The sequence below is a fragment of the Culex quinquefasciatus genome, chromosome 3, assembly GCF_015732765.1.
Source record: "Culex quinquefasciatus strain JHB chromosome 3, VPISU_Cqui_1.0_pri_paternal, whole genome shotgun sequence".
In the NCBI taxonomy this organism is placed as follows: Eukaryota; Metazoa; Arthropoda; class Insecta; order Diptera; family Culicidae; genus Culex; species Culex quinquefasciatus.
Window position 1 is genome coordinate 12,957,680 of NC_051863.1, and position 27,838 is coordinate 12,985,517.

General features: G+C 31.5%; 1 protein-coding gene across 5 annotated transcripts in view; it reads left to right on the forward strand.

Annotated features, from left to right (window-relative positions):
* LOC6050607 (nephrin) overlaps nt 1-27,838 on the forward strand; it is a 426,239-nt gene that overhangs the window by 369,804 nt on the left and 28,597 nt on the right. For all 5 annotated transcript variants that reach the window (XM_038266076.1, XM_038266070.1, XM_038266071.1 and 2 more), the window contains exons 7-9: nt 9,315-9,459; nt 14,961-15,094; nt 23,179-23,338. In XM_038266076.1, coding sequence (XP_038122004.1) covers nt 9,315-9,459; nt 14,961-15,094; nt 23,179-23,338 — 439 coding nt within the window. The remainder of the gene's footprint in view (nt 1-9,314; nt 9,460-14,960; nt 15,095-23,178; nt 23,339-27,838) is intronic.

Below are 27,838 nucleotides of genomic sequence, written 5' to 3' on the forward strand. Positions count from 1 at the left end.
AAACAACACTGATATTTGCTCAGGAACTCAAATTATACATCCTCATTACGATCTGGTGCCATTTGGCCACCCTGCCACCAACCCGGAATATCCGTAACATGGTTCCGATGGACCAATTTCGGTAATTTCACGAGCACACTTTCCAACATGTCAAACAACACTGATATTTGCTCAGGAACTCAAATTTGACATCCTCATTACGATCTGGTGCCATTTGGCCACCCTGCCACCAACCCGGAATATCCGTAACATGGTTCCGGTGGACCAATTTCGGTAATTTCACGAGCACACTTTCCGACATGTCAAACAACACTGATATTTGCTCAGGAACTCAAATTTGACATCCTCATTACGATCTGGTGCCATTTGGCCACCCTGCCACCAAACCGGAATATCCGTAACATGGTTCCGGTGGACCAATTTCGGTAATTTCACAAGTGTATCTTCCGATATGTCAAACAACACTGATTTTTGCCCAGAAACTCAAATTTGACATCCTCAGTACGTCAAACAACACTGATATTTGCTCAGGAACTCAAATTTGACATCCTCATTACGATCTGGTGCCATTTGGCCACCCTGCCACCAACCCGGAATATCCGTAACATGGTTCCGGTGGACCAATTTCGGTAATTTCACGAGCACACTTTCCGACATGTCAAACAACACTGATTTTTGCTCAGGAACTCAAATTTGACATCCTCATTACGATCTGGTGCCATTTTGCCACCCTGCCACCAACCCGGAATATCCGTAACATGGTTCCGGTGGACCAATTTCGGTAATTTCACAAGTACACTTTCCGACATGTCAAACAACACTGATTTTTGCTCAGGAACTCAAATTTGACATCCTTGCCACCCTGCCACCAACCGGAATATCCGTAACATGGTTCCGATTTCGGTAATTTCACGAGCACACTTTCAACATGTCAAACAACACTGATTTGGCTCAGGAACTCAAATTTGACATCCTCATTACGATTTGGTGCCATTTGCCACCATGCCACCAACCGGAATATCCGTAACATGGTTCCGATGGACCAATTTCGGTAATTTTACAAGTACACTTTCCGACATGTCAAACAACATTGATATTTGCTCAGGAACTCAAATTTGACATCTCATTACGATCTGGTGCCATTTCCCTGCCACCAACCCGGATTGTCCGTAACAAGGTTCTAATGGACCAATTTACGGATACTTTCCGATTTGTCAATTACCGAAATTGGTCCACCGGAACCATGTTACGGATATTCCGGGTTGGTGGCAGGGTGGCCAAATGGCACCAGATCGTAATGAGGATGTCAAATTTGAGTTCCTGAGCAAAAAACAGTGTTGTTTGACATATCGGAAAGTACCCTTGTGAAATTACCGAAATTGGTCCATCGGAACCATGTTACGGATATTCCGGGTTGGTGGCAGGGTGGCCAAATGGCACCAGATCGTAATGAGGATGTCAAATTTGAGTTCCTGAGCAAAAATCAGTGTTGTTTGACATGTCGGAAAGTGTGCTCGTGAAATTACCGAAATTGGTCCACCGGAATCATGTTACGGATATTCCGGGTTGGTGGCAGGGTGGCCAAATGGCACCAGATCGTAATGAGGATGTCAAATTTGAGTTCCTGAGCAAAAATCAGTGTTGTTTGACATGTCGGAAAGTGTGCTCGTGAAATTACCGAAATTGGTCCACCGGAATCATGTTACGGATATTCCGGGTTGGTGGCAGGGTGGCCAAATGGCACCAGATCGTAATGAGGATGTCAAATTTGAGTTCCTGAGCCAAAATCAGTGTTGTTTGACATGTCGGAAAGTGTGCTCGTGAAATTACCGAAATTGGTCCACCGGAATCATGTTACGGATATTCCGGGTTGGTGGCAGGGTGGCCAAATGGCACCAGATCGTAATGAGGATGTCAAATTTGAGTTTCTGAGCAAATATCAGTGTTGTTTGACATGTCGGAAAGTGTACTTGTGAAATTACCGAAATTGGTCCACCGGAACCATGTTACGGATATTCCGGGTTGATGGCAGGCTGGCCAAATGGCACCAGATCGTAATGAGGATGTCAAATTTGAGTTCCTGAGCAAATATCAGTGTTGTTTGACATGTCGGAAAGTGTACTTGTGAAATTACCGAAATTGGTCCACCGGAACCATGTTACGGATATTCCGGGTTGGTGGAAGGGTGGCCAAATGGCACCAAAACGTACTGAGGATGTCAAATTTGATTTCCTGAGCCAAATTTAGTGCCGTTTGACATGTCGGAAGCCATATTAGACTTGATGTAGAATTCGACATCCGTTCCTGTGTAGTCGGTTCCGGAAGGGTGGCCAATTCATATCCGATGGTCCGGGATCAAAGGAATATGCCTTATATGTCCAGAACAGGTCTTGGAGCAAATTGGGATGGTTTTTTGAAGAATTTATGATAATAATCATGATTTGTAGATTGGGTTGCATACCCGGACAAAAACCTACCCCACTAGGTTCCGGAATATCTCCGTGGCCAAGTGACCGATTCCGGATTTCTTTGTAGATTCTGAAAATAGAGATTTGTCCGGTTCTTTTGAGGGGTGAACGAACTTATTTGGTCAAAAGATGCCAAAGATATAGCATTTTTAATGTTTTTTCGGTATCTCGCATCAGACGTTCGGACTGTAAGGGTTAAGAGAACCCCATATTTAAATGGCTGTACAACCTGCACAATAATAAGATTATTATGTTTAAAAACGTAACGTAACGCTTCTTTACAATCGTGAACTTTAGTTCATGATTTTTATCATTTCTGTTCATGAAAACGTAGTTTTTTGTTCATACAATCGTGCACGAGTTCACGATTACATGAACAAATATTTTACGCAAAAACATGCACATTTGTTCACGATTTTCGGAACGCTTTTTTCTCCGTGTAGCCTTATGTATGGGACAAACTTCAATTACGTTTTTCTCAGCTTGCTGTTTTTGCATATGGGACATTTATGCGAACAGGTCGTCAAAGTTGGGACCTCAAAAAGGTATTTTTTCGGTTTTAGCCGATTCCCGGTGGCCACAGTGACCAAATCCGAAATTTTGACGATTTTTTTAAGTTTGGGGTCGAAAAGGACCTTTATACCTTATGTGTGATATTTTTTAACACCACGGGAAGGTTAAAAATAGCAGTTTATGCAACAAGTTGCAAAAAAAAGTTTTTTCAGCACGAGTCGTACATTTATCCAACGAGGTTTACCGAGTTGGATAAATACGACGAGTGCTGAAAAAATCAAGTTTTGCAACGAGTTGCTTACAACATTTTTTGCAATTCCGAAAAAAGCTTCTTGAATGGAATGTTATGTCAAACATTCATGTATTTAGTAAATTCACCGTTCAAAACAAAAAAAAAATATTTAAAAATGTTACTTTTCGATAATAGTGTTGAATAGTTCAACTTTTCAGCATCCATTTCAGTGCTGAAAAGTAGAACTTTTCAGCACTGGTATCGAAAGGTATTAATTTTCCATTCTGTTTTTTTGGTAGGGAAAAGTAGGCCGTTTCGTTTCTCCAGAAGGACAGGAAAAGTTGACAGTTTTACAGCGAAATTGCAAAAAATACATTACTTTTATTTTTGCCAATCATAAAACACACAAAAAACTTCCAAGTTTTGATCCATTAAGCTTGAATAGCGAAAATAAAATATAATTTAATAATCATTAATTGTTTCAAGCAACACAACGTAAATGGGCCAAAGTCGAAGTGCAAACAAAGAGTATATCCTGTTCGCGTCAGTTGATGTTTACATTAGGTAAGAGCAGGATAGACTATTTGTTTACACTTCAAAATTGGCCCATTTAAATTTATATGTTTTTTTTTTTGGCACACGGTTAAATCAAAATAGTCTGGGGATGATTTTTAAAGTCAATTTAAAATAGTTTCAGTGAGAATTAAATTCGACTAAATTTTTGACTGCCTTTCTAACTTTCTAAAAATCACTTAAATTAAACGATTACACCGATAATTTTCCAACCCATTTTCAAAAAGGACTAGACAAAAAAAGAATTAAAACTCCAACTGTTTACTTTACCAAACTGTTTAACCACATCACCGTTCACCCGGGCAAACACATTCAGCCAACCCCTTGAAAAAAAAAAAAACGAGAGGGGACAACTTTTCCCCTAATAACCACTTCGATTTTGATAAGACACGTTCGGCCACAGTCACACACACACCTTTAGAGCCGGAAAATGGTGCTCGGTTTTCCTTCCCACCCCATCTTTTTCCTCCTGGGGACCGAAAAGTGACACTGTCTCCTAGACTGTGGAATGAATCATGTCGGCAAACGCACGTGACATTCTGCCATAATGGCCACCCTTCGGACGGTCGGCCGTTTGCCATAAAACTCTTGGCGAGCACCGAAGGAGTACCGGGAATCGAGATTACTTGCTCCCCTGGGGCACGTGTCTACCTGAGTATTCTACGGGGGGTGAAAAAAGGAAAGGTTTCGAGGAACCTGCAAATGGCTCTTAGCTGGATAAGTGATTAAAGGTACTAAGGCTTGGAGAAAAGTGGCAATTTTTTGAGAGTTTATAGAAGTTTTGTTCAATTTGATTCAATTTATTTCAAAGCTTTAAAGCAGTGTGACAATTTGAAAAGAAAAACTCAATTTAACTCCAACTTTTAATCACTTTGTCATCGCGTGAAGCTATAATTAAAAATAATAACCCGTCGAGCACCGTTCAACTTTTCAGTATCCAAAGCACGGCAAAAAAAACGGTAATCAAATCGTTGCAGGTGACACAATAAAAGGTGGTCGTGGTAGATTCCATCAATCGCGATGCGAGCGCACAATTAGACCATTATGATTATGAAATCGCGAGTGCAGGACCAATTATGCGATTACGGCCGCGACCGCGCCTGAATGTTGCCATTAAAAATCAAACCAATTAATTAGTGTAAAACGTCCAGTGGTCAGGGAGAAAAAAGGTAGTTTAAAAATGGGTAACTTGGGAAAGAGACGGACAACCGGAAGAGGGGGGGCGAGGTTCCATTAACGGATTGTCTCGCTTAAAGCCAACTTTATGACACGACTATCCCCCTATTATCCAGGGATTTTCAACACGAGAGGAAGCTGTGCGATTTGTAGACACAATAAAGCATAATCCGTTGCTGGTATTTTTTCCGTTGGTAACGAAAAAAGGGTAGGATTGCGAATTCGCAGAAATAACACTGACAACTGGTTTAATTTTTATTGTGGAATTTTGATCAACTTTTATTCTGCCAACGACGAAAGAAGGCATTTTTGTATCATCAAATCATCCATACAAAAGTTTTCATAAAATTTTGGCAGGTAAGATGTAAATATTTGAAAATCAGTGTTTCGGTAATAGATTTCTTGATCGATTTGATGTCTTTAGCAAAATTGTAGGCTATGCTTAGAATAATTCACATATTTTTAATTGCAATCTTTTCTTTTTTATAAAAAAAACCCCTACCCTAATTGTAGCCATTGAGGGTTATACCATCGAGCTTTCATAGAAAAACAATTTGTTTAAATTTTTGTCTTTGTATGCTGAATTCTGAAAAAAAAAAATACCTTAGAACATTCCTCTAACATTATCTTTAACTGAAACTTTAACAAATAACCAAAATATTGCATTATAAAGGAGCAATTCTCTGATATGTGTCAGTTGACATCAAATGCCAACTTTTTAGAAATTTCCAGGTTGTGCAAAAAAAAAAAAAAATAACCGAGTTATGAATTTTTAAATCAATACTGATTTCTTAAAAAAATCGAAATATTGGTCGCAAAAATTTTCAACTTATTTTTCGATGTAAAATCAATTTTGGAATCAAAAAGTTGAGAAAATTCTCCATATTTTACTTTTTGGATTTTGTTTATACGAACTTTAATTGCTGAGATTTTGCCATGCAAAGGTTTAAAAACAGGAAAATTTAAGTTTTCTATATCTCACCCAAACAACCCACACTTTTTTATTGTCGATATCTCAGCAACTGATTTTCCGATTCTCAGTGTTAAAATATGAAACATTCGTGAAATTTTCCGTTCTTTCCGAAAACATTTTTTTAAATCAAGACTAACATATCAAAAGGGCCATACATTCAATATTACGTCCTTTTGAAATGTTAGTCTTGATTAAAAAAAATAAAATACTGTTTTCGAAAAGATTGAAAAATTGCACTGAAGCACAGAGTTTAGGGGATTTTGGATATATGGGAGACATTGGCTATAATCGTATGAAAAATAATACTTACATCAAAAAATAAAATGTTTTGAAATCGGGATTATGTCAGCTATCGATTGCACTCATAATTACATGAAAATTTCCCCAAAAATAAGTATTTTTCCTGTAGTTTGAAAATGCAACATTTCTCGAAAAAATACTCCAAATTATTTTTATTGCAATATGGGTATCAAATGGTCGGGATTTTTCATACATTTCGAATGTAATAACAACATTTTTTGAAAATACTAAATTTTTGCCCAAAACTACGTATTTTTGAAAAAAAAAAATGCTAAAAATTTTATTATTTCACAAGGTACTGAAAAAATACTGAATACTGAAAAAAAATTATCAAATAACGAGTTTTCGAAAAAAACCCTAATGATTGTGTATTTTTGAGAAAAAGCTCTCAAAATTTCAGTTGGATAGAAAAAACGTAGTTTAGTGAAAATTTTAAGTTTGATCAAAACATTTTTTTAAAGCTTTCGAAATTTATTCAACTATTTCGATCATTTGATAATTATTTTGAGAAAAACTGAAATTTTTGGCATTTTTTCAAAATACGTAGATTTTTTGAAAAAATTAGTATTTCCAAAAAAATGGAACAACTTTCGAAATGAACGAAAAACTCCCGATTCGTTATTGTAATAAAGTGAAATTTTAGGTGTTTTTTTTTTTTTGAAAATATGAAGTTTCGTAAAATGAGTATATTCAAACAAAAAAAGATACTTATTCAAAATGTACGAAAAAATCCCAATCATTTGATACAAATATTGCAAAAAAAAAGTATTTTTTCGAAAAAAAACGAAGTTTTGTGATAATTTTCAGTATTTCCATGATTGTATGACATTCTTAATGTATGAGAAAAACACGATCATTTAATATCCATTTTTGGGTTTTTTTAGAGTAAAAAATTGCATTTTCAAAGTACAGGAAAAAAATTCGCAAAATCAAACTTTTTTCAGTAAAATCGCTGTTTCTCACCAAAAGTTCATTTAAGTTTGACGTTAACATTGATTAATTTGTAAAATTGCCCGGGGAACCCGGTAGTGATAAAATAAAACAAATAAAATTATAAGGATTAAAAAATAATATAAGGGGGCATTTAAGGGTTAAAATTTTATTTTTATCGAATTCCTTGAACAATTTTCTATAAAATGCAACCTGTAGAAAGTCTTTTGCTCAAATAGGTGCAAAGTAATGATTAAGAGAAAAAAAAGTATTTCAGAAAATCGTCAAAAAAAGAGGGCGGTGCAAAAAAAGAGAGATGGTCCAATCAGCACCAAACTTGAGATTTCTGTTAACTATCGATAGATTACGTTTCCTCAAAATTTGGTTCAAATCGGTGAAGGTCGAGTTCAAAAATGTGCACAATTGACCTGGAATGATCCATACTTGTGGTTTCTCTGAATTTTGTCTGAATGAAGTTGAACATTTTTGCGACCAATATTCGATTCAAAAAAAATCATAACTCGGTCAAAGATTTTTTGCCCATTCTGGAAATTTCTGAAAAGTTGGCATTTCATGTCCCCTAAAACATATATATATATAAAAAAAAGTGTTTTTATGCAAATCAAGTTTTAGTGACAAAAAGTTTAATTAAAAAACACCAATTTTTTTTACCTTGTATCATTTTTTTCAGTGTAGTCCATATCCATATCTACAACTTTGCCGAAGACACCAAATCGATCAAAAAATTCCTTCAAAAGATACAGATTTTTGAATTTTCATACATCATTTTTGTATGGACAGCTGCCAAATTTGTATGGAAAATTATATGGACAAACTAATGATGCAAAATGACTTCTTTGGGCATACCGAAGGCACCAAAAAAGTTTAAGCCGGATTAAAAAATACAAAAATTAAAATTAAAGAAAAAAGACCGATTCCGTAGAGAACTACTGAGTTATAACATAAGTCTGGAGTTTTTTTTAAATGCGGTTTCAAAAACACCCAAAAAGCAAAAATTGGAACTTTCGTTTGTTGGACTTCAAAAAAAAAAATACTCCAGCAGTGTTTTCTATGAACTTATGCCATCCACTTTTCTTTCAGATTCCTGTTAAGAACTGCTTACAGTGTCTGAAAGAAAAGAACGGAAATCATTAAAAATTATATTATAACACATCAAAATGTCCAGTGTTTGAGAATTCAAGTTTATTGATTTTTGTTAAAGATCACAAGAAATATCAAATTTTGTCAATTCTTCAAAAGAAAGGTTATGATTTTTAATAAAACTGCGAAAGTTCCCACAATTTGTAGGACTTTTTAAACAAAATCTTTAGAGCTGAAATTCTCGAATATCTTCCGAATACTCAAAACTTGATGTTGTCGAAAAAAAAATGTTTGTTTGGGTCTTTTCAAATGGAATAGTAGATTTGAAAATTTAAAAAAATATTCAGAGAAACCTCTTTTTATGCGGTGGCGTTACGCTTCTTATTTCGTCGATTTCTCTGAAACAATACAATATTTTTGCAAGCTTCTAAAAGCGTTTTGTAGATCTGAACAAAACCTACAAATTTGTTTTAAAAGATTGCAAAAATGTTGCAGCAGTTCTATCTTAGCACCCGTTGCTGCCATCTTTCATTTCTTAAAGATAATTTTCTAGGACATTTTCTGATCGCATCGAAGAGAACATTTTCATAGATGGGCAAGCTTGATCAGAACTTTTACAGAATGTCACGTATTTAACAAAAAAAAAACCTGAAAATGGTGACCGATACTGGACATTTCTATAACATTATTTTGATTTTCAAATTTGACGGAACATCTGAAAATACAGTTTTTTTTTATTTTCTGCGGTTTTCATAAATTATTTTGATTTTTTTTTCAAATAAGCAGCACTGCCAATGAGTTTTCACCAGTTCGAAACGAATTCAAAAAAATATATCTTTAGAAGAGATTCGAAATTTTACAAATAAAACTAAAATTTTGTTGTTTTTATTTTTGCTGATTTCAACAACCAGAAAACTGAACTTTTCGAAAAAAATATTTTCAGGAATGAACAATCATGACCACTATTTTAAAACATCGTAAAACTGAAATGCCAAATATATGAGAATTTCCTTCAACAATTTCCTTCCTACCTGCTTCACTCTTCCAGACCGACGCCGAGGGCAACGTGACCGTGTCGATCCTGACGTTTCGGCCCACCATCGACGACATGGGCAAGCACCTGTCGTGCCGGGCCGAGATGGCCGTCATTCCGGACGCCGGCAAGGAGGACGGCTGGAACCTGATTATCCACCGTAAGTACTCCACTGATCAAATCTCAGCCTGACAAATAAATTCATTAAAATCTCGGTTTAATCCTTTTACGAAAAAAAAAAAAATGCAAAAATCTGCTGACATCGCTTTAGCTACGCTATGATGTCACTTGAGACTGGCGGCGGGGTCAAGTGCTTTCACGTCGATGAAGCCATCGGCCATCGAGTTGATATGGCCGGCGGTGATAGTTTTAATTAATATTGCCGATCAAGTCCTCGTCCGTCCGTCCTGTTCGTGGCTTCCGGCGCTCGCTTGCGGTGGCAATCAACCTGAAGTTGTCACTGCTCTGCAACTCGTTGGGGAAATCTGGGTGACTAATACGGCAAATTGATCTTAAAATTTTAGAAAAGTCATTTTAATTTCAACCAAAACATAAAGTCATCGATAATTGAAAAACATTCTTAGAAAAAAGAATCCAATATGTTTGCACAATTAATACGAATCCGTACTACAAACATCCCGACTGTTGGTGGCCACTTTGCAGTGCAGCACCGGATCAGATTGCAATCGCCATCATCGGGAAGCGAGCAAAAGTCCTCCTGACTTTCTCAACTCGAGGTTCGATGTCATCAGCATCATCGGCGGTGCTGCCACCGATATCGAGATGAGGGATAATTTCCATCAGAGCTGAGGCGGCTGCTGCTGCTGCTGCTGAACTATGCTAATGACTAATCGAACTATTTTCAATTGCGAATCACTTCCCGCGCTGCCACTGGAAAGATTATGTAAACGAGTTGTGGCGATTGACGGGAACTGTAATGCAGCTGGGAGAGTTGAGAAAATTTGATTGGATTTTTGTAATTAAGCTTGAGTAAGAAATCCATTCGTTTTTGAATGAATTGAATTCTTATAGTTTAACCTATGCCATTTTTTAAAGTACCATTAAAGAATAATGTTTATTGAAGTTTATGAATTTCAACTCTGGCCAACGTTGAAAGGAGGGCAAAAAACAAAAATAAAATAAAAGTTATAATATCAAGAATGAAAAAAGTGTTTAAAATGCATTTTTCGCCTGCCCAGTTGTTGGAAATAATAAGTTTTCAAAATATCTAAGTATTAACGATTTTTTTTTTCGTCGAAAAAATCTTCTTGCAGTACTGTACATCGGAATTTCACAAAATTTCAAAATAGTTTTTATCGATCCCAGGCATGCTAAATATGATTTTAAGCGCAGTAAAATACATTTTAAATTGTTTTCAGTTGATTGGATTCTTTTCCATAAAAATGTTGAAGCCATTTTGAAAAAAATGCGGTCCCATAATTTGATTTTTGTGAGTCTTCAGTCAAAAATTTGACTTCAAAATATAATCATTACTGTAATCTTAAAAGGGGGCATTTTCAGTAGAATTTAGTAATTTTAACAGCATTTAATAATTAATAAAAAGAAGAACTAATTAATTTTAGAAAAACAAAATCCCAGGCCAGCTTTTAATTTTTCGAATTTCATAATTTAAGAATCTACAAATTAATTTTTAAAATTTAAGAATTGAAGCATCTAAGATTTCAAAAATAAGAATTTCTGAATTAAGAATTAAGGTATATTGAAAAAAAATTTAAGATTCTAAAACATGTTTTTAGAATTTTTGAAAAAAAATTAAAACGATTAAGAATCTTTATTCTTAGCAATTTTTAGAATATAACAGTTTTATAATTAAAATATTTTCAAAAGGTTTTCTGATTTTATTTTATAATATTTATATTTTAAAATTTGAGAACTTATAAATTTGTTTTTTTTTATTTTCAAAAACTTAAAATTTAATGTAAGAATTCATGAATTCAATAAAACAAGAATTTAAGAATGCAAGAATTTAAGAATTTCTGAAATTCTGATTCTCAAATTATAGAATTTGGAAATTAAAGAAGGCAGGAATTTCAGAATTAAAAATACTTAAATATGTCTTCGCCAAAATTTAACTGCAAACATTTGAATCACCAACTTCTAATTTGCTCAAAATGTGGGTCTCCCGTCTAAAATATGAACCCAAAGTTATCAGATATACTGTTATCTTAAATGGTAGCATTTAAGAATTTGAAAATTCATAAAGAAAAATTGAAGAACAATTTAATAATTTAATTTGTTTTTTATAATACAATAACTAAGAACTAATTATTTTGAGAAGTTGAACATTTCAGAAGAAGAATATATTAATTAATTTAATTTGAATTTTTGAGAATTCAAAACAAGTTTATCAACTCAAGAATTTAAGTTCACAAAAATTTATGTTTTCTGAATTTATGATAAAAGAGTTTTGGAATTTTTAAATTAAAAGATTTTAAGAATAAAATAAGGCTGGTACAAATTTTATTTAATGTTTTCGTCCCCCCCCCCCCTTCAAAGTTGGCCCGAAAAATCAGGAGGCAAAAAAATATTTTTTCAAAAAACTTCAACATTTTTATGAAAATTTAAGTGCAATTGGTTAAAATCAATTTTAAATGATTTCCCCTGCGTTTAGAATCATTTTTAGCATGTTTGGGTTGATTTCAAAATCTTTTGAATTTTTGAAAATTTTCGATGTCTATTGCTAAAGTTTTTTTTTCGCTAAAATTTTTGTTTTCGTCAAATTTTACATTTTTTGAAAACTTTTATTGCAAAACAACTGAACTAGTGTAAAATACATTTTAAAACACTTTTTCCATGCAAATGTTGAAACTATGGCATGTTATTTTAATATTTATATTTTTTTATTTTTTATGCCACCCTCCCTCTCGACTCCGGCCAGAGCCGAGAGACAAAAACTTTTTTTTTTTCTATGTAAAATTTAAAAATTATAAAAATTTATTTTTGACAATTTTTAGAAGTAAAAAGTTTAGAAATTTAGAATTTTTTGAATTCAAGAATTAAAAAGTTCATGAATTTAAAAAATACATACTTTTTCAGTTTTTAAGAATTGAATTATATTATGTTTATTTTTTTCCAATATTAAGATTTTTGAAATATTAAAATTTGAAAATCATTGAATCTTTGAATAAAGATTTTTTTCAAGAATGAAAAAAAATCTAAGGATTCATGACTAAGGAAAACAATAATATAAGAATACAAGAATTATAGATTTTCTTAAATTCTGATTCATGAATTATGGAATTTTTAAATTAAAGAATTCAGGAATTTTAGAATTATAAATACTTAAATAAGTCTTCGACAAAAATTCACTGCTTATAATCGAATCACGAAGCTCTAATTTTCTCAAAATGTGGGTCTCCAGTCTAAAATATGTCTCCAAAGTTGTCTGATTTACTGAAATCTTAAATGATGGCATTTAAGAAATAGAAATAGTTAAAAGAAGAATTTCAGAACAGTTAAGTTATTAAATTTTCATTGAATTATATATTAATTCAAAAAAAAATTAAGAATTTGGACATTTAAGAGTTTTGAATTTTTAAGAATAAATTAAATTAAACATAAAAATTCCAGAACTAAGACTTAATTTTTTAAAAATTTCTGAAACTCCGATTTATGAATTTGAGAATTTTAAAATAAATGATTTTATAAATTTCTAAATATTTTTTTTAATTTAAGGAAAAAAAAAGATGAAGAATTTTAAATTTGAGCAATTTTTAAAATTTATGTTTTTAGAAGTTTTACAATTCAATAATTTTAGAATTAAAAAAAAAATCATAAGGTTTTTGGAATTTAATTTATTGCTATTTATTATTTGATTTATTTATGATTTTAAGGTTTTTCATTTTATAGAATTTAAGAATTAATGAATTTAGAATGTTCTAAATTTTCAAGAACGAAAATAAAAAAGAGAATTCATGAATGAACAAGAACTTAATTTTTACGATTTAGTAATTTAAGGATTAAACAAATACATTTTTAAAAGGTTTTTTGAATTTTATTTAATGCTTTTTTTTAAATTAATTTAAGAATTTTATGTTTTTCAGATTTTTCAAATTTTGTTTAAGAATAAAAAAATAAAAAATAAAAAAATTCTAGAATTCAAGAATTTAAGAATACAAGAATTTCATTATTTCCGATCCACGATTTTAAGAATGCATAAAAACATAAATATGTCTTCGCAAAAATTTCACCGCAAATAATCAAAACGAACATCTAATTTTCTTAAAATGTGGGTTTCCAGGTAATTCAAGATTTAAGTATTCAAGAATTTTTAAAATTTCTGAAACTCTGATTCACGAATTTTGGAATTTTGCAATCAAAGAAGAATGTTTTTCTCTTGAATAAATTTGTTATTATTTGATATCATCTGTTATTTTATGCTTTTTTTATATACAATTTTGAATTGATTTTTCTTACATGCCCTCTATTTTTTGGCGAAATAACATTTTTTATAGATTCAAAAAAATAAGTTCATGAATCTGAGATTTCTAAAATTTTTGGAATTTCTGAAAATATGATAAAGGGATTACGAAATTTTAAAATAAGAGATTTTAAGAATTTCAAAATTCTTTTTTTTTATTTTAGACAAAAAAATAAAAATTTAAGAATTTTTATTTCTAAGATTTTTAGAATTTAAGAGTTTTAGAATTCTATATTTTTTAGAATTCAAGAACGTAAGAGTTTAGGAATTAAAAAAAAATAATTTTTTTTCTCCGGTTTTCAGAATCTATGAAAAAAATTTTAAAAAATTTTAGAATTTCCTTTATTTAGGTTTTTAAATTCTTAGAATTTATAAATTCAAAAAATTATGAATTACGATTTTTTTTTAATTTTCGGGAACAAAAAAATAAAAATTAAGAATTTATGAATTAAAAACCAAGATTTATAGAATTTCTGACATTCTAATTCACGAATTTTGATATTTTGAAATGAAAGAAGTTAGAAATTTGAGATTTTAGGAATTTTACAAGATTTTTTGGTGAAGGATTGTAAAGATTTAACATAGTTTTTTTAAGAATTAAAAAAAAAACTAATTTATGTTCATTTCATATGACCTGTTTTACATGCTTATCATGATTTTTTAATTGAATTTTCTGCTATGCTCTCCATTATTTGGTGAAATAACAATGCGTCAGATTTTTTAATTTCATGAATTGATCAAGTAAATGACTTTATATCCAAATTGCTGTTCAAATGTTCACAAATCAATCGAAAAATTCTAAAACATAACTTTAAATTCAATTTTATATTTGATAAAGGAACGGATTTTGTTAAGCAGTTCTGCTCTACTCTCAAATTTCTAAGTTTCCTTAAATATCCCTGTACCTTATTTTCAAAATTCTGCTTAAATGATCAATCTGAAAATTTTAAGCATAAATTATTTAAAAAACTTTTGGTGGTCAATTTGGTTATTACCTTATTACCTACCCTGCATTGCAAGGGTGATAATCACGAGATTTTGAAAGTTTTTTAATGTAGTAACAGAAGCACAAATGGTGAACTCTCTCTGTAAAATTTCAGGGAAATAAAACTAATAAAAAAAAAAAACAATATAAAACAAAAACACCTCAACACACTTTTTCTCTGTTCTAATTTGTACCAATTTTCCCTTCTTCTCTTTCATTTTGTTTCATTTTTCAGACGTTCCCGTGGTGACGCTCGAGTACGGCACCAATTACAACTACACCTCGTCGATCCGGGAGGGGGCGGACGTTTACTTCGAGTGCAACATCAAATCCAACCCCTGGGTGTACAAAGTCATCTGGCGGCACCAGGTACGTACCCTTTGGTGGCATAGCCCCCCCTTCCAAGAGCGGGTAGGGGGGTTGCTACATGGGTTTATTTCCATCCTATGATTTGAGCAACACACGGTGTAGCATCACAGTGGGGTTTGCACAGTTGGATTTTTTTTATTTTTGTTGATTTTGTTTAATTATTGTTTGAAATAAAACAAAATTAATTTTTTTTTCATTTTTCTTTAAAATGTAATCTTTTAAAACCCACCGTGCTCCGGATGAGCTATTAGTCCTTGGTTGCTGCCGGTACCGAATGCTCTTTTACTGGCAATTTTAAAACTCTGCTTTTTTAGCCAAATACAGAGAAGCTATTCTGTCGGACAAGTGAACACATACAAGCTTGGCATAAGCGCTCACATACATCAGCAGTCGTTCAGCAAATTAATCCTTTCGTTTTGAGTGCGGCCACTTTACTCAGTATAAGAGTTCAGGGATTTGGACCTCAATGATCCTTTTTTGTATGCAACTGCTTTTCTTGCATTCTCCTGTGAGGATTTCAAGAGCAAATCAAGGAAGAGACACTCGAAATTGGTATAAAAACTTTTAGCATGTTAAAATTTTAATTCCTCCAACGTACAAAAATACTAAAATAAAAACACGAAAACCATTTTAATCATTAGCCCAAAGGTGACAACCCCAATTAACTCGTTGTTTATCGCCCTTCGAGGAAGAACACGAAAAAACCCCAAACTCCGGCACCCCCCAATTTTCGTGTGTATCCTCTGGGCAACAATTTCCCCCCTCCACCGTCGTTGTCGGGATCCTTCTCTTCCGGCAGTCAACCGACTGTAATACTAATATCCTCCCTTCCTTTGCTCTCACACCGGGCTTATCTGATGTCATTTCGGTTTATTGCAAGTGTTTCCTGTTATTTTTTCTTGCCCAGCCGTCGAACGGGCTGAGGGGTTTTGGGCACGTCACTTGTGAGGTTACCTTTTTTGGGGGGTTTGAGGGTTGATTTAGAATGTAGTATTGAGATAAGAATGATTTGCTTTACCAATTTTTGACCAATTTAATCTAACTTAAAAAAGCGTTGCTTGACCTGTAAAGATTTGCTTAATTTATAACTATCCGAAACATTTTAGAGTCATACCACCTCAAACGTGTCAGCATTCAAATTCATCTTTTTGTAATATTGCTCAAATTTGTGAGGGGCTGTCGTTACCATTAATACAAGCAAGAATCCCCAGTTTCATACAAATTGGAACACCTCGATATTTTTTAACCACCCTTAAGTTATTTTTTCACGCAAATTGTAATCTCTCCATTTTCAAACATAGATATGTATTGAACCACAAATCGTAGAAGTTGATCAAAAACTCGTATGAAGAAAATTTGAAATAGTATTGATTGACGCAGTTTACAGTGTGTGTTAAACAAATGAAAACTTGTTGCTTGATTTTCACATTTTTCGTGTATTTAAACTGAATTTTTCACTTGACCGTCGTTTTCCTCATTAAATTTTAAATAGGTTGTCTAATTTTGGTGGATGTTTTTGTTAAATTTCACGAGATATTTATTTTTGAGTTCCAGCAAATCTGAGATTTACACTTTTCAATTCAAAATGGTCATTTTAGAGTACGATTAACGGGGAATAACACTTATCTATCAGCGTTTTGACCAATGTTAGCCAAAATATTTAGATGGCCATCAAAAGTCTATAAGCTGTTTTAAAAACAGATTTGCTTTTTTTGTAAAAAAAAATGTTCTAAGAAAGTTTTTTTGAAAAAAAAATACTGATTGAAAGTTGGTACAAAAATAATAGGTTTTGCCTTCCTCACCTCAATGAGGAAAGGCTATAAAATCACTCGAAAAATGAACTTCTTTATTTGACCTCGTAGACCCACCTTCGCGTATACCTATCGACTCAGAATCAAATTCTGAACAAATGTCTGTGCGTGTGTATGTCTGTAAGTCCGTGCACCGAAAAATGTGCACACGATTATCTCCGGACTGGCTGAACCGATTTGGACTGTTTTGGTCTCATTTGATCCGTCTTGGGGTCCCACGAGACCCTAGTTGATATTATGAAGTACTTCAAAAGTTATACTAAAAAAACGATTTGGCTGTGGTTTGAAATATTGTAAAAAGGGTGGTTTTTGTAAGAAAACCCGTCATGCTATATATTGATAGAAAGGTATTTGAAAGACCTTTCTAACGCGTTCAAAGATTGAAGATCTGGCAACCCCATCAAAAGTTATGAACACTTAAGTGATATTTATAAACTTTTTTGAAGCCGGATCTCAAATATTTTGATGAAAAAGTTGTCCGGATCTGTCAAGCGACCCATCGTTGGATAGGTAATCAAAAGACTTTTCCAACAAGCCCAATTGATTGAAGATCTGACAACCCTATCAATAGCTATATGTACTTAAGTTTTTTTAATAAACTTTTTTTGAGGCCGGATCTCAGATATTTTGATAAAAATATGCGAGGAAGGCACCAACCAGCATAGGTGGATTAAGTAACGTTTTTGGTATATTTTTGATAAAGCCATTTCCAATTTTATTTAAAACTTCTTGTCTTCTCACTAATAAAATAAAAAAATCTGGGTTGAAAAAAATATTAATTTACTAAAATCAACATTATCATTGAAAAATCTTGTAAAACAGGAGCAATTCTCTACCAAAACCGGAAATGGATTTTATTTGTATTTTTTGATTTGGCTCAAACTTTATGGGGGCCTTCCCTATGACCAAATAAGCTATTTTGTGTCATTGGTTCACCCATACAAGTCTCCATACAATTTTTGCAGCTGTCCATACCAAAATGGTATGTAAATATTCAAACAGCTGTAACTTTTGAGTGAATTTTTTGATCAATTTGGTGTCTTCGGCCAAGTTGTAGGTATTGTTGAAGACTTTTGAGGAAAAAAATAGGTACACGGAAAAAAAAATTGCAGATTTTTTATTAACTTTTTTTTCACTAAAAATCAATTTCCCAAAATACGTTTTTTTTTATTTTCGAGATTTTTTGATATGTTTTAGGGGACAAAAATCCGCAACTTTTGAGCCATGAAAAACATGGTCAAAAAATCTGCCGCCGAGTTTTTGAAAAAATAGTGATTTTTGGAAAAAATCGAAGTTTTATGCAAAAACAAGTTTGACATTATTTTTTAATGCAAAATTGAATTTGCAATCGAAAAGTACTGTACAGATTTTTTGATAAAGGGCTCCGTTTTCAAGATATAGCCACCGAAAGTTTGATTCTAGCGAAATATTTGCAGTTTTTCAATTTTTAAAAATAGTGACCATGAGTGACCATTTCTAAAAATATTAAAGTTCTAAAGTTCAGAAAATTTGCTATAAAATTGTCTAAGAGACATTGAAGATTGGACCTTGGGTTGCTGAGATAGAGCCGCTTTAAGAAAAAGAAACACGAAAATTGAAGTTTTCTAAGTCTCACCCAATCAGCTCACCATTTTCTAATGACGATATCTCAGCAATTAATGGTCCAATTTTCAATGTAATAACATGAAACTTTCGTGAAATTTTCCGATCTTTTCGAAAAAAAATATTCTGAAAATTTTTAAATCAAGACTAACATTTAAAATGGGCGTAATATTCAATATTTGGCCCTTTTAAAATGTTAGTCTTGATTCGTCATTAGAAAAAGGTGGGTTGTTTTGGTGAGATTAAGAAAACTTCAATTTTCGTGTTTCTTTTTCTTAAAGCGGCTCTATCTCAGCAACCCGAGGTCCAATCTTCAATGTCTCTTAGACAATTTTATAGCAAATTTTCTGAACTTTTCAAAAAAAATATTTTTAGAAATGGTCACTCATGGTCACTATTTTTAAAAATTGAAAAACTGCAAATATTTCGCTAAAATCAAACTTTCGGTGGCTATATCTTGAAAACGGAGCCCTTTATCAAAAAATCTGTAAAGTACTTTTCGATTGCAAATTCAATTTTGCATTAAAAAGTAATGTTAAACTTGTTTTTGCATGAAATTCGGATTTTTTCCAAAAATCACTATTTTTTCAAAAATTCATAACTCGGCGGCAGATTTTTTGACCATGTTTCTCTATGGCTCAAATGTTGCGGATTTTTGTCCCCTAAAACATATAAAAAAAATCTCAAAAATCAAAAAATACTTATTTTGGGAAATTGAGTTTTAGTAAAAAAAATGTTGATAAAAAAATCTGCAAATTTTTTTTTCCGTGTACCTATTTTTTTCTCAAAAGTCTTCAACAATACCTACAACTTGGCCGAAGACACCAAATTGATCAGAAAATTCACTCAAAAGTTACAGCTGTTTGAATATTTACATACCATTTTTGTATGGACAGCAGCCAAAATTGTATGGAGACTTGTATGGGTGAACCAATGACGCAAAATAGCTTATTTGGTCATAGGGAAGTCCCCCACAAAGTTTGAGTCAAATAAAAAAATACAAAAAATAAAAATGGTCGAAATCGGCCGATTTCGTAGAGAGTTGCTCACAGATTGTAAACTATTTACTTTTTGCTTATTAATGTACTTTTTTTTATCAAATAAAGACTTTTCAATCTTTTTAAAAATTTTGAATTTTTGGACCAACACAGCTAAAAAAGTAGTAATCCAGCTGAATGTTAAACGCTTGGGTGTAAAATAAATATTGCATTATTTTATGCAATTTTATGTAATTTTACACCCAAAAATATGTAGCTCATCAGTATGGGAAACCTACTTGACCGAAATGTCAAGCTCATATATGCGTGTATCCTAACAGCTCTTCATTGGTCTGATGGCCGAGTGGGCTAAGGCGCCAGTTCTTACTGTTGGTGCTGGGTATGAATCCCGTCGGTTGCAACTTTTTTTTTGTGTTTGCAAAAATTGTACATGCAGTGTGTAATATTGAGTGTTTATTTTGACGAAGGTGATGTGCATGCTTTTGCATGCGATTTTACCATTGGATTTTTTGCTGTGAAGCTTAATAAAAAAAATCATAAATTAATTGCAAATAATCTAAACTAAAATGAAGTATACAGCATTTTATGATACTTTTTGCCTCTATTTTTTGGAAATCATGCTTTTTTTTATTATTTTGTGCGCATACAATTTGTACCAGCCCGACATGTTTTTTTAAATCATGCCTTTTATTTATTTTTTTTGCAATATGAGTATAAAATGATTGGGAGCTTTTTTTTATATTTCGATGATAATGTACATTTCTTTAAAGTTGAAATTTTCTTAAAATTACATATTTTCATAAAGCACTCTTCATTAAAGTTTCAACAATGGTGGTCTCGAATGATCGGGATCATTTTTTTCCTTTCGAACTTATTAATAAATTTTTCGAAAATGATCATCATTTTTTTTTATTCCGTGTTTTTGAAAAGTACTGTTTCCTACCTTTTAAAAGTTTTTATACCATTTTAAAAAACCTATATATTCACAAAACTACGTTAATTTGAAAATGTACCTAAAATGATTTGTGTTATTACTTTGGAATCGTATTAAATATTTCTGATAATTTGAATTTATACAGCACAAACTAAATTTTGAAGATTAAAATGTGTTTTTCTCTTAATTTGAAAAATTCCCGATCATTTGACAGGAACCCATTCTGTACAAAACTTAAATTTAAGGCAATTTTTTCAAAAGCACATTGTACTACTAAATTACTTCTTTTAAACTACAGTTTCTCTGATACTATTTAAAACAAACTAAAATTTGAAGAATTATTTGAAAATACTTTGTTTTGTTTAATACAATTTAGAATTTACAAAAAAAAATTATATGTGTTTGAAAGGTTTGAAAGAATCCCTATCATGTTACTCATATTGTAAATAAACTTGTTTTTCGTACATTATCAACAATACATAGTTTTGTGAAAATTTGCAGTGTTAAAAAATTTTACTTGCTTTTAAATGTATCAAATATTTCCGATATTCTGATACCCGTAGCGTTTGCTATTCCTATGCAACATAAATGAAAATAAATTTGGAGTATTTAAGTAAAGCGTATTTTTGTAAAAAAATATGATTTTTTTTGAATTCTTTTAATTTGTTAAATTTATGAGAACTTGAAAATTCACAAGTTTTATCAAAATGCTTTGAAAGTTTTGATTGTAAATAAATACTAGAATCTATTGAAACACCGATATAAAGCTTGCATCTTTGTAAAAAATTTCATGTACCGTAAACCGGGGTAACTTTGATAGGATATCAATTTGTTTTTGGAATATTTTCCAACAGATAAGGGATTTCTCAAGATTATTATTTTTAAAACATGTACTGGGGTAGGCCACACACAGTCCATGCACAATTTTGTAGAAAAAAGTTTTTTCAATAGTGTTTAGAAAAAAGTTACGTTCAAAATTCTTAGTTTAAATTCCGGGGTGACTTTGATAGTTATAGTTTTTCTTGTTAAAATCAAATTTAAGATGTTCAAACATTATTTGTACGTTGAATGTACACTAGAGTAGCTGATATAGTTTTCAAGAAAAAAAAAAAAACAATGATTATATTTAGTTTACTAAGTTTATAAGCTTTTTAACAAAATACATATAAACTTTAGGTTAAATTGCTAAAAAGTCGGAATTTTGCCTGAAAATTGTTAAAACTAGTTTTGTTTATACAATTATCGGTTCATATTGAATTTTAAACTGAACTCGAAGCACGAATCACAAGTTTCTACATTTTACATGAAATTTGTTCAACTGAAATTGCCTGTAAATTTGGAGATTTGTTTTTTTTAATTGTGTTTCAAAAACACATATTATTGTTTATTTACAAATTTATGTAACATTCTACATATAAAACATTGTCCAAAGAATCCGAAAATGCATTCCATTTTCCGATTCAAAATCATGTTCATTGAGAAAATCATGACACTTTGAGAAGTTTAAAATAATGACTTTCGTCAATATTTTCTTAACCATAGTTAACTAACATTTTAAACTTATCAAAATTTTATGAAAAGTTCTTTTGAGGTACTTTGAACACTTCTCTATGATTCTAATCCAATCCGTGCGTCACTTCGTAGGTAGCTCTATCAATTTCAACATTTTATTGATTTTACTCACTTTTACCTAGAAATTTTGAAATTTTCAAATATAAGTCACTGGAGATTTCATAACAAAAAATACCTCTATACTACTCCTACACAAAATTTGGCTTGCACTATTTTTTCTTAAATTACCTTACTTTTATTTTAAACTTTATCATGAATTACTGCATTATCAAATATATTGAAATCAAATACAACAAAATAAACTTTTTTTGTAGGTTTTTTTTAAGCTTAACAAGCTAATATGTTTAAAGTTTTAAAATACTTAAATGAAATGAAACAATAAAAGAATATAATTATTCAGTTTGTTTTTTTCCAACTTGCTCAGCACCATTAGCAGAATTCATCTTTTATTTATGTGTGTCCTGTATCTGCTGCGAAAACTGTGAGGTTGCAAAAGTATTTCGTGAACTCTGCAAGTCTGCTTTGCTTTTGTATGTGTGTTAGAAAAGAAATACACAAAGCACTAATTGTACTCTTGTCCCATTACGATGAGTGTTATTAACTTAGAGGGTGCCACCCACTTGACGATGAGGGATGCTGCAGTAGCAGAGAAATTAAAAAAAAAGTTTCAATTTCGTAAAAATTCTAAATATGACATTTTTACAACAAAAATGAATGAATATTACCAAATAAATAAGATTGAATCCAAATACAGTTCAAAATTTAAATACTTTTTAGCTACCAAAAAATAAAATAACAAATTTACTCATTTTGAAAAGATAGAAAGGTCGTGCAAAAAAGTGGACCCAAGTCCAACAACCCCCCTTCGATGTGCACCGAACCGAATAAAGATGTAGATTAAGTGTGTCCCCGGAATTAAATGCCCCCTAAGTAAAGGTTACCGTAATTATCTCATTTTTGTGTCCGCCGGAGCCTTTTACTAGTTCGCTTTATCTTTACGGTTGACTGTTAAGTTTGTGAGATGGGTTTTTGCAGGATTTGGGATTGACACAAATTTCATTTTTTTTTTTGGGTTTTTTTTTGTCTCTTATTTGTTAACTTTTTAAAAAATCCAACATTTGAGCTTTTAAATTATTTCATACTAATAAATGAATCTTCCCCCATCAGGGCAAGGAGCTGCTGAACAACCCCTCGGAGGGCATCATCGTGTCGAACCAGAGTCTGGTGCTGCAGAACGTGAGCCGGTCGAGGGCCGGCCTGTACACGTGCGTGGGCAGCAACCAGGAGGGGGACGGCGAAAGCAACCCCGTCCATCTGGACATCAAGTGTAAGTCTGCCGCTGTGATTTGTTTCGGTTGATTTGCTTTTATGGTGATGGGATGGCTCGATGGCGCAGATGAATAATGTGATAAATATTAATTGATTGGTTATTGGTCTTGGAGGATGGAACGAACAATCTTACAAACGAAACACGCAAAGTGATTAGCTCTTGTTTTTAAAACTCAATCGTAATGGTTTTTTTTTTAAGATGAAAAATTCTCTCAGATTTTAGTCATTCGATTTTTTTTGTATTTTTTAATCAGACTGAAATTTTTTTGGTGCCTTCAGTATGCCCAAAGAAGCCATTTTGCATCATTAGTTTGTCCATATAATTATCCATACAAATTTGGCAGCAGTCCATACAAAATGATGTATGAAAATTCAAAAATCTGTATCTTTTAAAGAAATTTTTTGATCGATTTGGTGTCTTCGGCAAAGTTGCAGGTTTGGATAAGGACTACACTGAAAAAAATGATACACAGTAAAAAAATGGTGATTTTCAATTTAACTTTTTTGTCACTAAAACTTGATTAGCAAAAAACACTATTTTTTTTATACATTTCCAGAATGGGCAAAACATCTTTGACCGAGGTATGAGTTTTTTAATCAATAAAGATTTTTTTTAAAAAGCGAAATATTGGTCGAAAAAAATTTCCAATTTAATTTTTCGGTGTAAAATCAAACTTGCAATCAAATGGTATTTGAGTGAAATTTTGATAAAGTACACAGTTTTCAAGTTAAAGCCATTTTTAAGTAACTTTTTACGGAATTAGTAAGTGCACATGTTTGCTCACTTCTGAAAAAAAAATTAAAATGCTGAAAAAAATCTCAATATATATTTTGGCGTAATATTGAATGTTTGGCCCTTTAAAAATGTTAGGCTTGATTAGAAAAAAATGAAAATATTATTTTTGATAAGATTGGAAAACTTAACGAATGATTCATATTTCAACATTGTAAATCGGAACATTATTTGCTGAGATATCGACGTTAGAAAATGATGGGTTGTTTGGGTGAGACTTACAAAACATCAATTTTCCTGTTTTTAAACCTTTGCAAGGCAATATCTCAGCAACTAAAGGTCGTATCAACAAAAAACAAAAAGCAAATATAGAGAATTTTCTTAGCTTTTCTGAAATATTTTTTTCAAGTGTAAGCAAACATGTGCACTAATTTAAAAAAATGAAAAACTGCGACTATTTCCAAAAAAATACTCAAAAATGGCTATAACTTGAAAAGGGTGCACTTTATCAAAATTTCACTTAAGTACTTTTTGATTGCAAATTTGATTTCACATCCCGGGCAGACGGTAATAACAGAATTCATGCCATTTCAATAACAAATACTGTTAAAATAACAGAAAGTGTCATGGAATCTTCTTGAAAATCCAATTTTTGCATAAGAGTTTAATAACAGTTTATGTTATCATAACAAAATTTGTTATTGGTCTGATATTGATTGAAATCCAAAACAACTTGGAAATAACATTTTTTGTTATGGAAGAATACCGCCAATTGTTATTGTGATGATCGGATTAGTTGTTAAAATAACAAAAAATAATAACAGAGATTTGTTCGAAGAATAACTAAAAATGTGATTGGTCTGTTATTACAAGAACAATCCAATAACAAAAAAATCATAACGACGAATAACAAATCTTGTAATAAATAACAAAATATGTTATTGACCTAGTATTTTCAAATATCAAAAAATGTTATTCCCAAGTTATTTCCGTCTGCTCGGGATCGAAAATAACAATTAACAAATTTTGGCGATAAATATTTCGATTTTTTGTAAAATTCAGTATTCAATAAAAATTCATAACTCGGTCAAAGATTTTTTGCACAACCTGGAAATTTCTGAAAAGTTGGCATTTGATGTCCTCTAAAACATATCAAAAAATAAAAAAATAAAAATAGTGTTTTTTTGCAAATCAAGTTTAAGTGACAAAAAGTTAAATTAAAAATCACAATTTTTTAACCGTGTATAATTTTTTCAGTGTAGTCCATAGCCATACCTACAACTTTGCCGAAGACACCACATCGATTTTGTATGGACAGCTGCCAAATTTTTTGGACAAACTAATGATGCAAAATGGCTTTTTTGGGCATTCTAAAGATACCAAGAAAGTTTTACTTGGATAAAAAATACAAAAAAAAATCGATTGACTGAAATCTCAGAGAATTGCTCTGCTAGGCTTTGTAGAACTCGTGATACTTTTTGCTAACTTTTACTAGTGCTTAGTACTATTTCCGAACACATCATATTTTTAACTTAAGATTATTCATTTAAATAAATAAATTTTCTACCTCATTTTGTAACTGAACAAAAATCGGATTATGGTAATTTTAAAAAATATAAATTTAAATTCAAATCATAATTCAAATTTATTACTTTTTTCAATTCTTGGGGCAAAAGAAAAACTGTCCTGTCCTGAACAGTTTGATTTTATCTCCGATAGGCAATTTCTAAGTTGTACATAAAGTTGGAATTCAATTATCTTCCGGTTTTCGAATCTTTCAGTGGAGCCTCTTTGTAACAAAGAAAATTATTTTCGTCATTGATTCGATCATGAAAGTCTTCATTTTATTTTGGCCACTGTTTGTACAGAAAAAAAGTACTTCGAAAAAAAATTTGATAGGCTCTAAAATTCCAGTTGAAACAGTTTATTTCTATTTTAAATGCACCATTTTCAAGTTACAATGATTTGAAGAATAATTACAAGTATGTTTTTTTATCATTAGGAACAGAAAAACCGGAAAATATTTTTAAAAAATCCTGGGAATTTGTGGTAATTGTTTCGAAAGTTCGATGTTTTCAAAATGTTTTTAAAACAAATAATTTGAACAATTTTAGTTTTCTTTTCTCCATTTTGAATGAGCCCGAAAATCTGGGGTTGTAAATATATTTTTTTCAGAAATCATCAAAATTTCAAAGTGCAATTTGCTGAAATAAATTTATATTGCATTCCCCTGCATTGAAAATCATTTTAAGCATGTTTAAGTTTTATTTTTTTTTGAATTTTTTAAAACTTTCGGTTTGGCAAAAAATTGTGCGGCAAATCTGACATTTTTTGAAAAGAGCATAACTAGTGTTAAAATGCATTTTAAAAAAAATTTACAGTCAAATATTAAAAATATGGCTTTTTATTTCAATTTCTATTTTTTTTTATCCTTTCCTCAACCCTTTCCCGGGCCGAGGGACAAAAACTCATATTTGCTTTGGCCTTATTTCTTAAGGTTTTTGGAAGGTTTTAAAATAACCCCATTTTTCGATCATTGATACCTTTTTTTGGGAAATATTGAATATTTCTAGAACATTTTAAAACTTTACTTATTTAAATAAAAAATAAATAAAAAAAAAATAAAAAAAAAAATAAAAAAATAAAAATAAAATTAAAAAAAAACAGTCGTTTGTTCATTATGATTTCTAAATCAGTATTTTTTAAACATTTTTAATTTAATTTTTTTGCTGCGTTTTCAAAAATCTTAGATCTTGGACTTCTTAAAAAATCATAAAAAAATTAATTCCAAATGATAATAAGAAATATAACTCATGGCCCCAAGGTTTTGCAGATTTGTCAACCAATATTTTAAAAAATCTCAATGTTCTAAATTTCCCAGATTCCAAAAAATCGAACATTTTTTCCAATTTCTTTGTAAAATTTGTGATAATTTTGAAATCAATCTTATTTAAAGGTACTTTACTGCCCATGTTCGCATAAATGTCCCATATGCAAAAACAGCAACCTGAGAAAAACGCATTTAAATTTTGTCCCACACATAAGGCTACGTGTTAAGTTTTCGAGAAAAAACTGGATTTCCTCCTGATTTCTAGAACAAAGTACTGGATGTTATAGGCTTTTCAGAAAGAGCACACGATTTTGAACTAAACTGCATCAATAACTCAAAAGCGATGAAAATGCATATGGGACATTTATGCGATCAGGGGCAGTTTAAAGTACTTAAATAAGATGCTTTTCAATTGTACCACATTTTCTAAAACGAAATTTGAATGAATTAAAAAAAAACAGAATAAAAAATTGCGAGATTTGCGAATTAAAAATAATACCCAGAAAATTCAGGCGAGGATTTTAGAAAATTTGACTCAGTTTGTAAATGTTAATAAAATGCATTTTATATAAAGTTATTATTGAAACCCCCCGCAAGGAAATGTCTCGTACTCATTTGGTTTGATCATTTCTTAATGTTTTGCCCTGCCTTTTTCGTGTTGTCCCCTTTTTCAATCTCTGAGGCCGGCCGATTATATTCATGAAGTGGTTGCGTATTTCCATTTATTTATTTTTCGCAATTCCTTCCTTTTCCGATCGCTTGGATCAGCGCAGACACAGTTGGAAAATCTTGAAGAAATTGTTTCAAGAATTCTTAAAAAAAAACTTCAAGAAAAAGTTAAAAATTCATTAAATTGTAATTATGTAACCAACAAAAAAAGAAGATTTTTCTCAGTGCTTTTCACACCCAGCTGGTGTTTATTTCGTGGGGTTGTC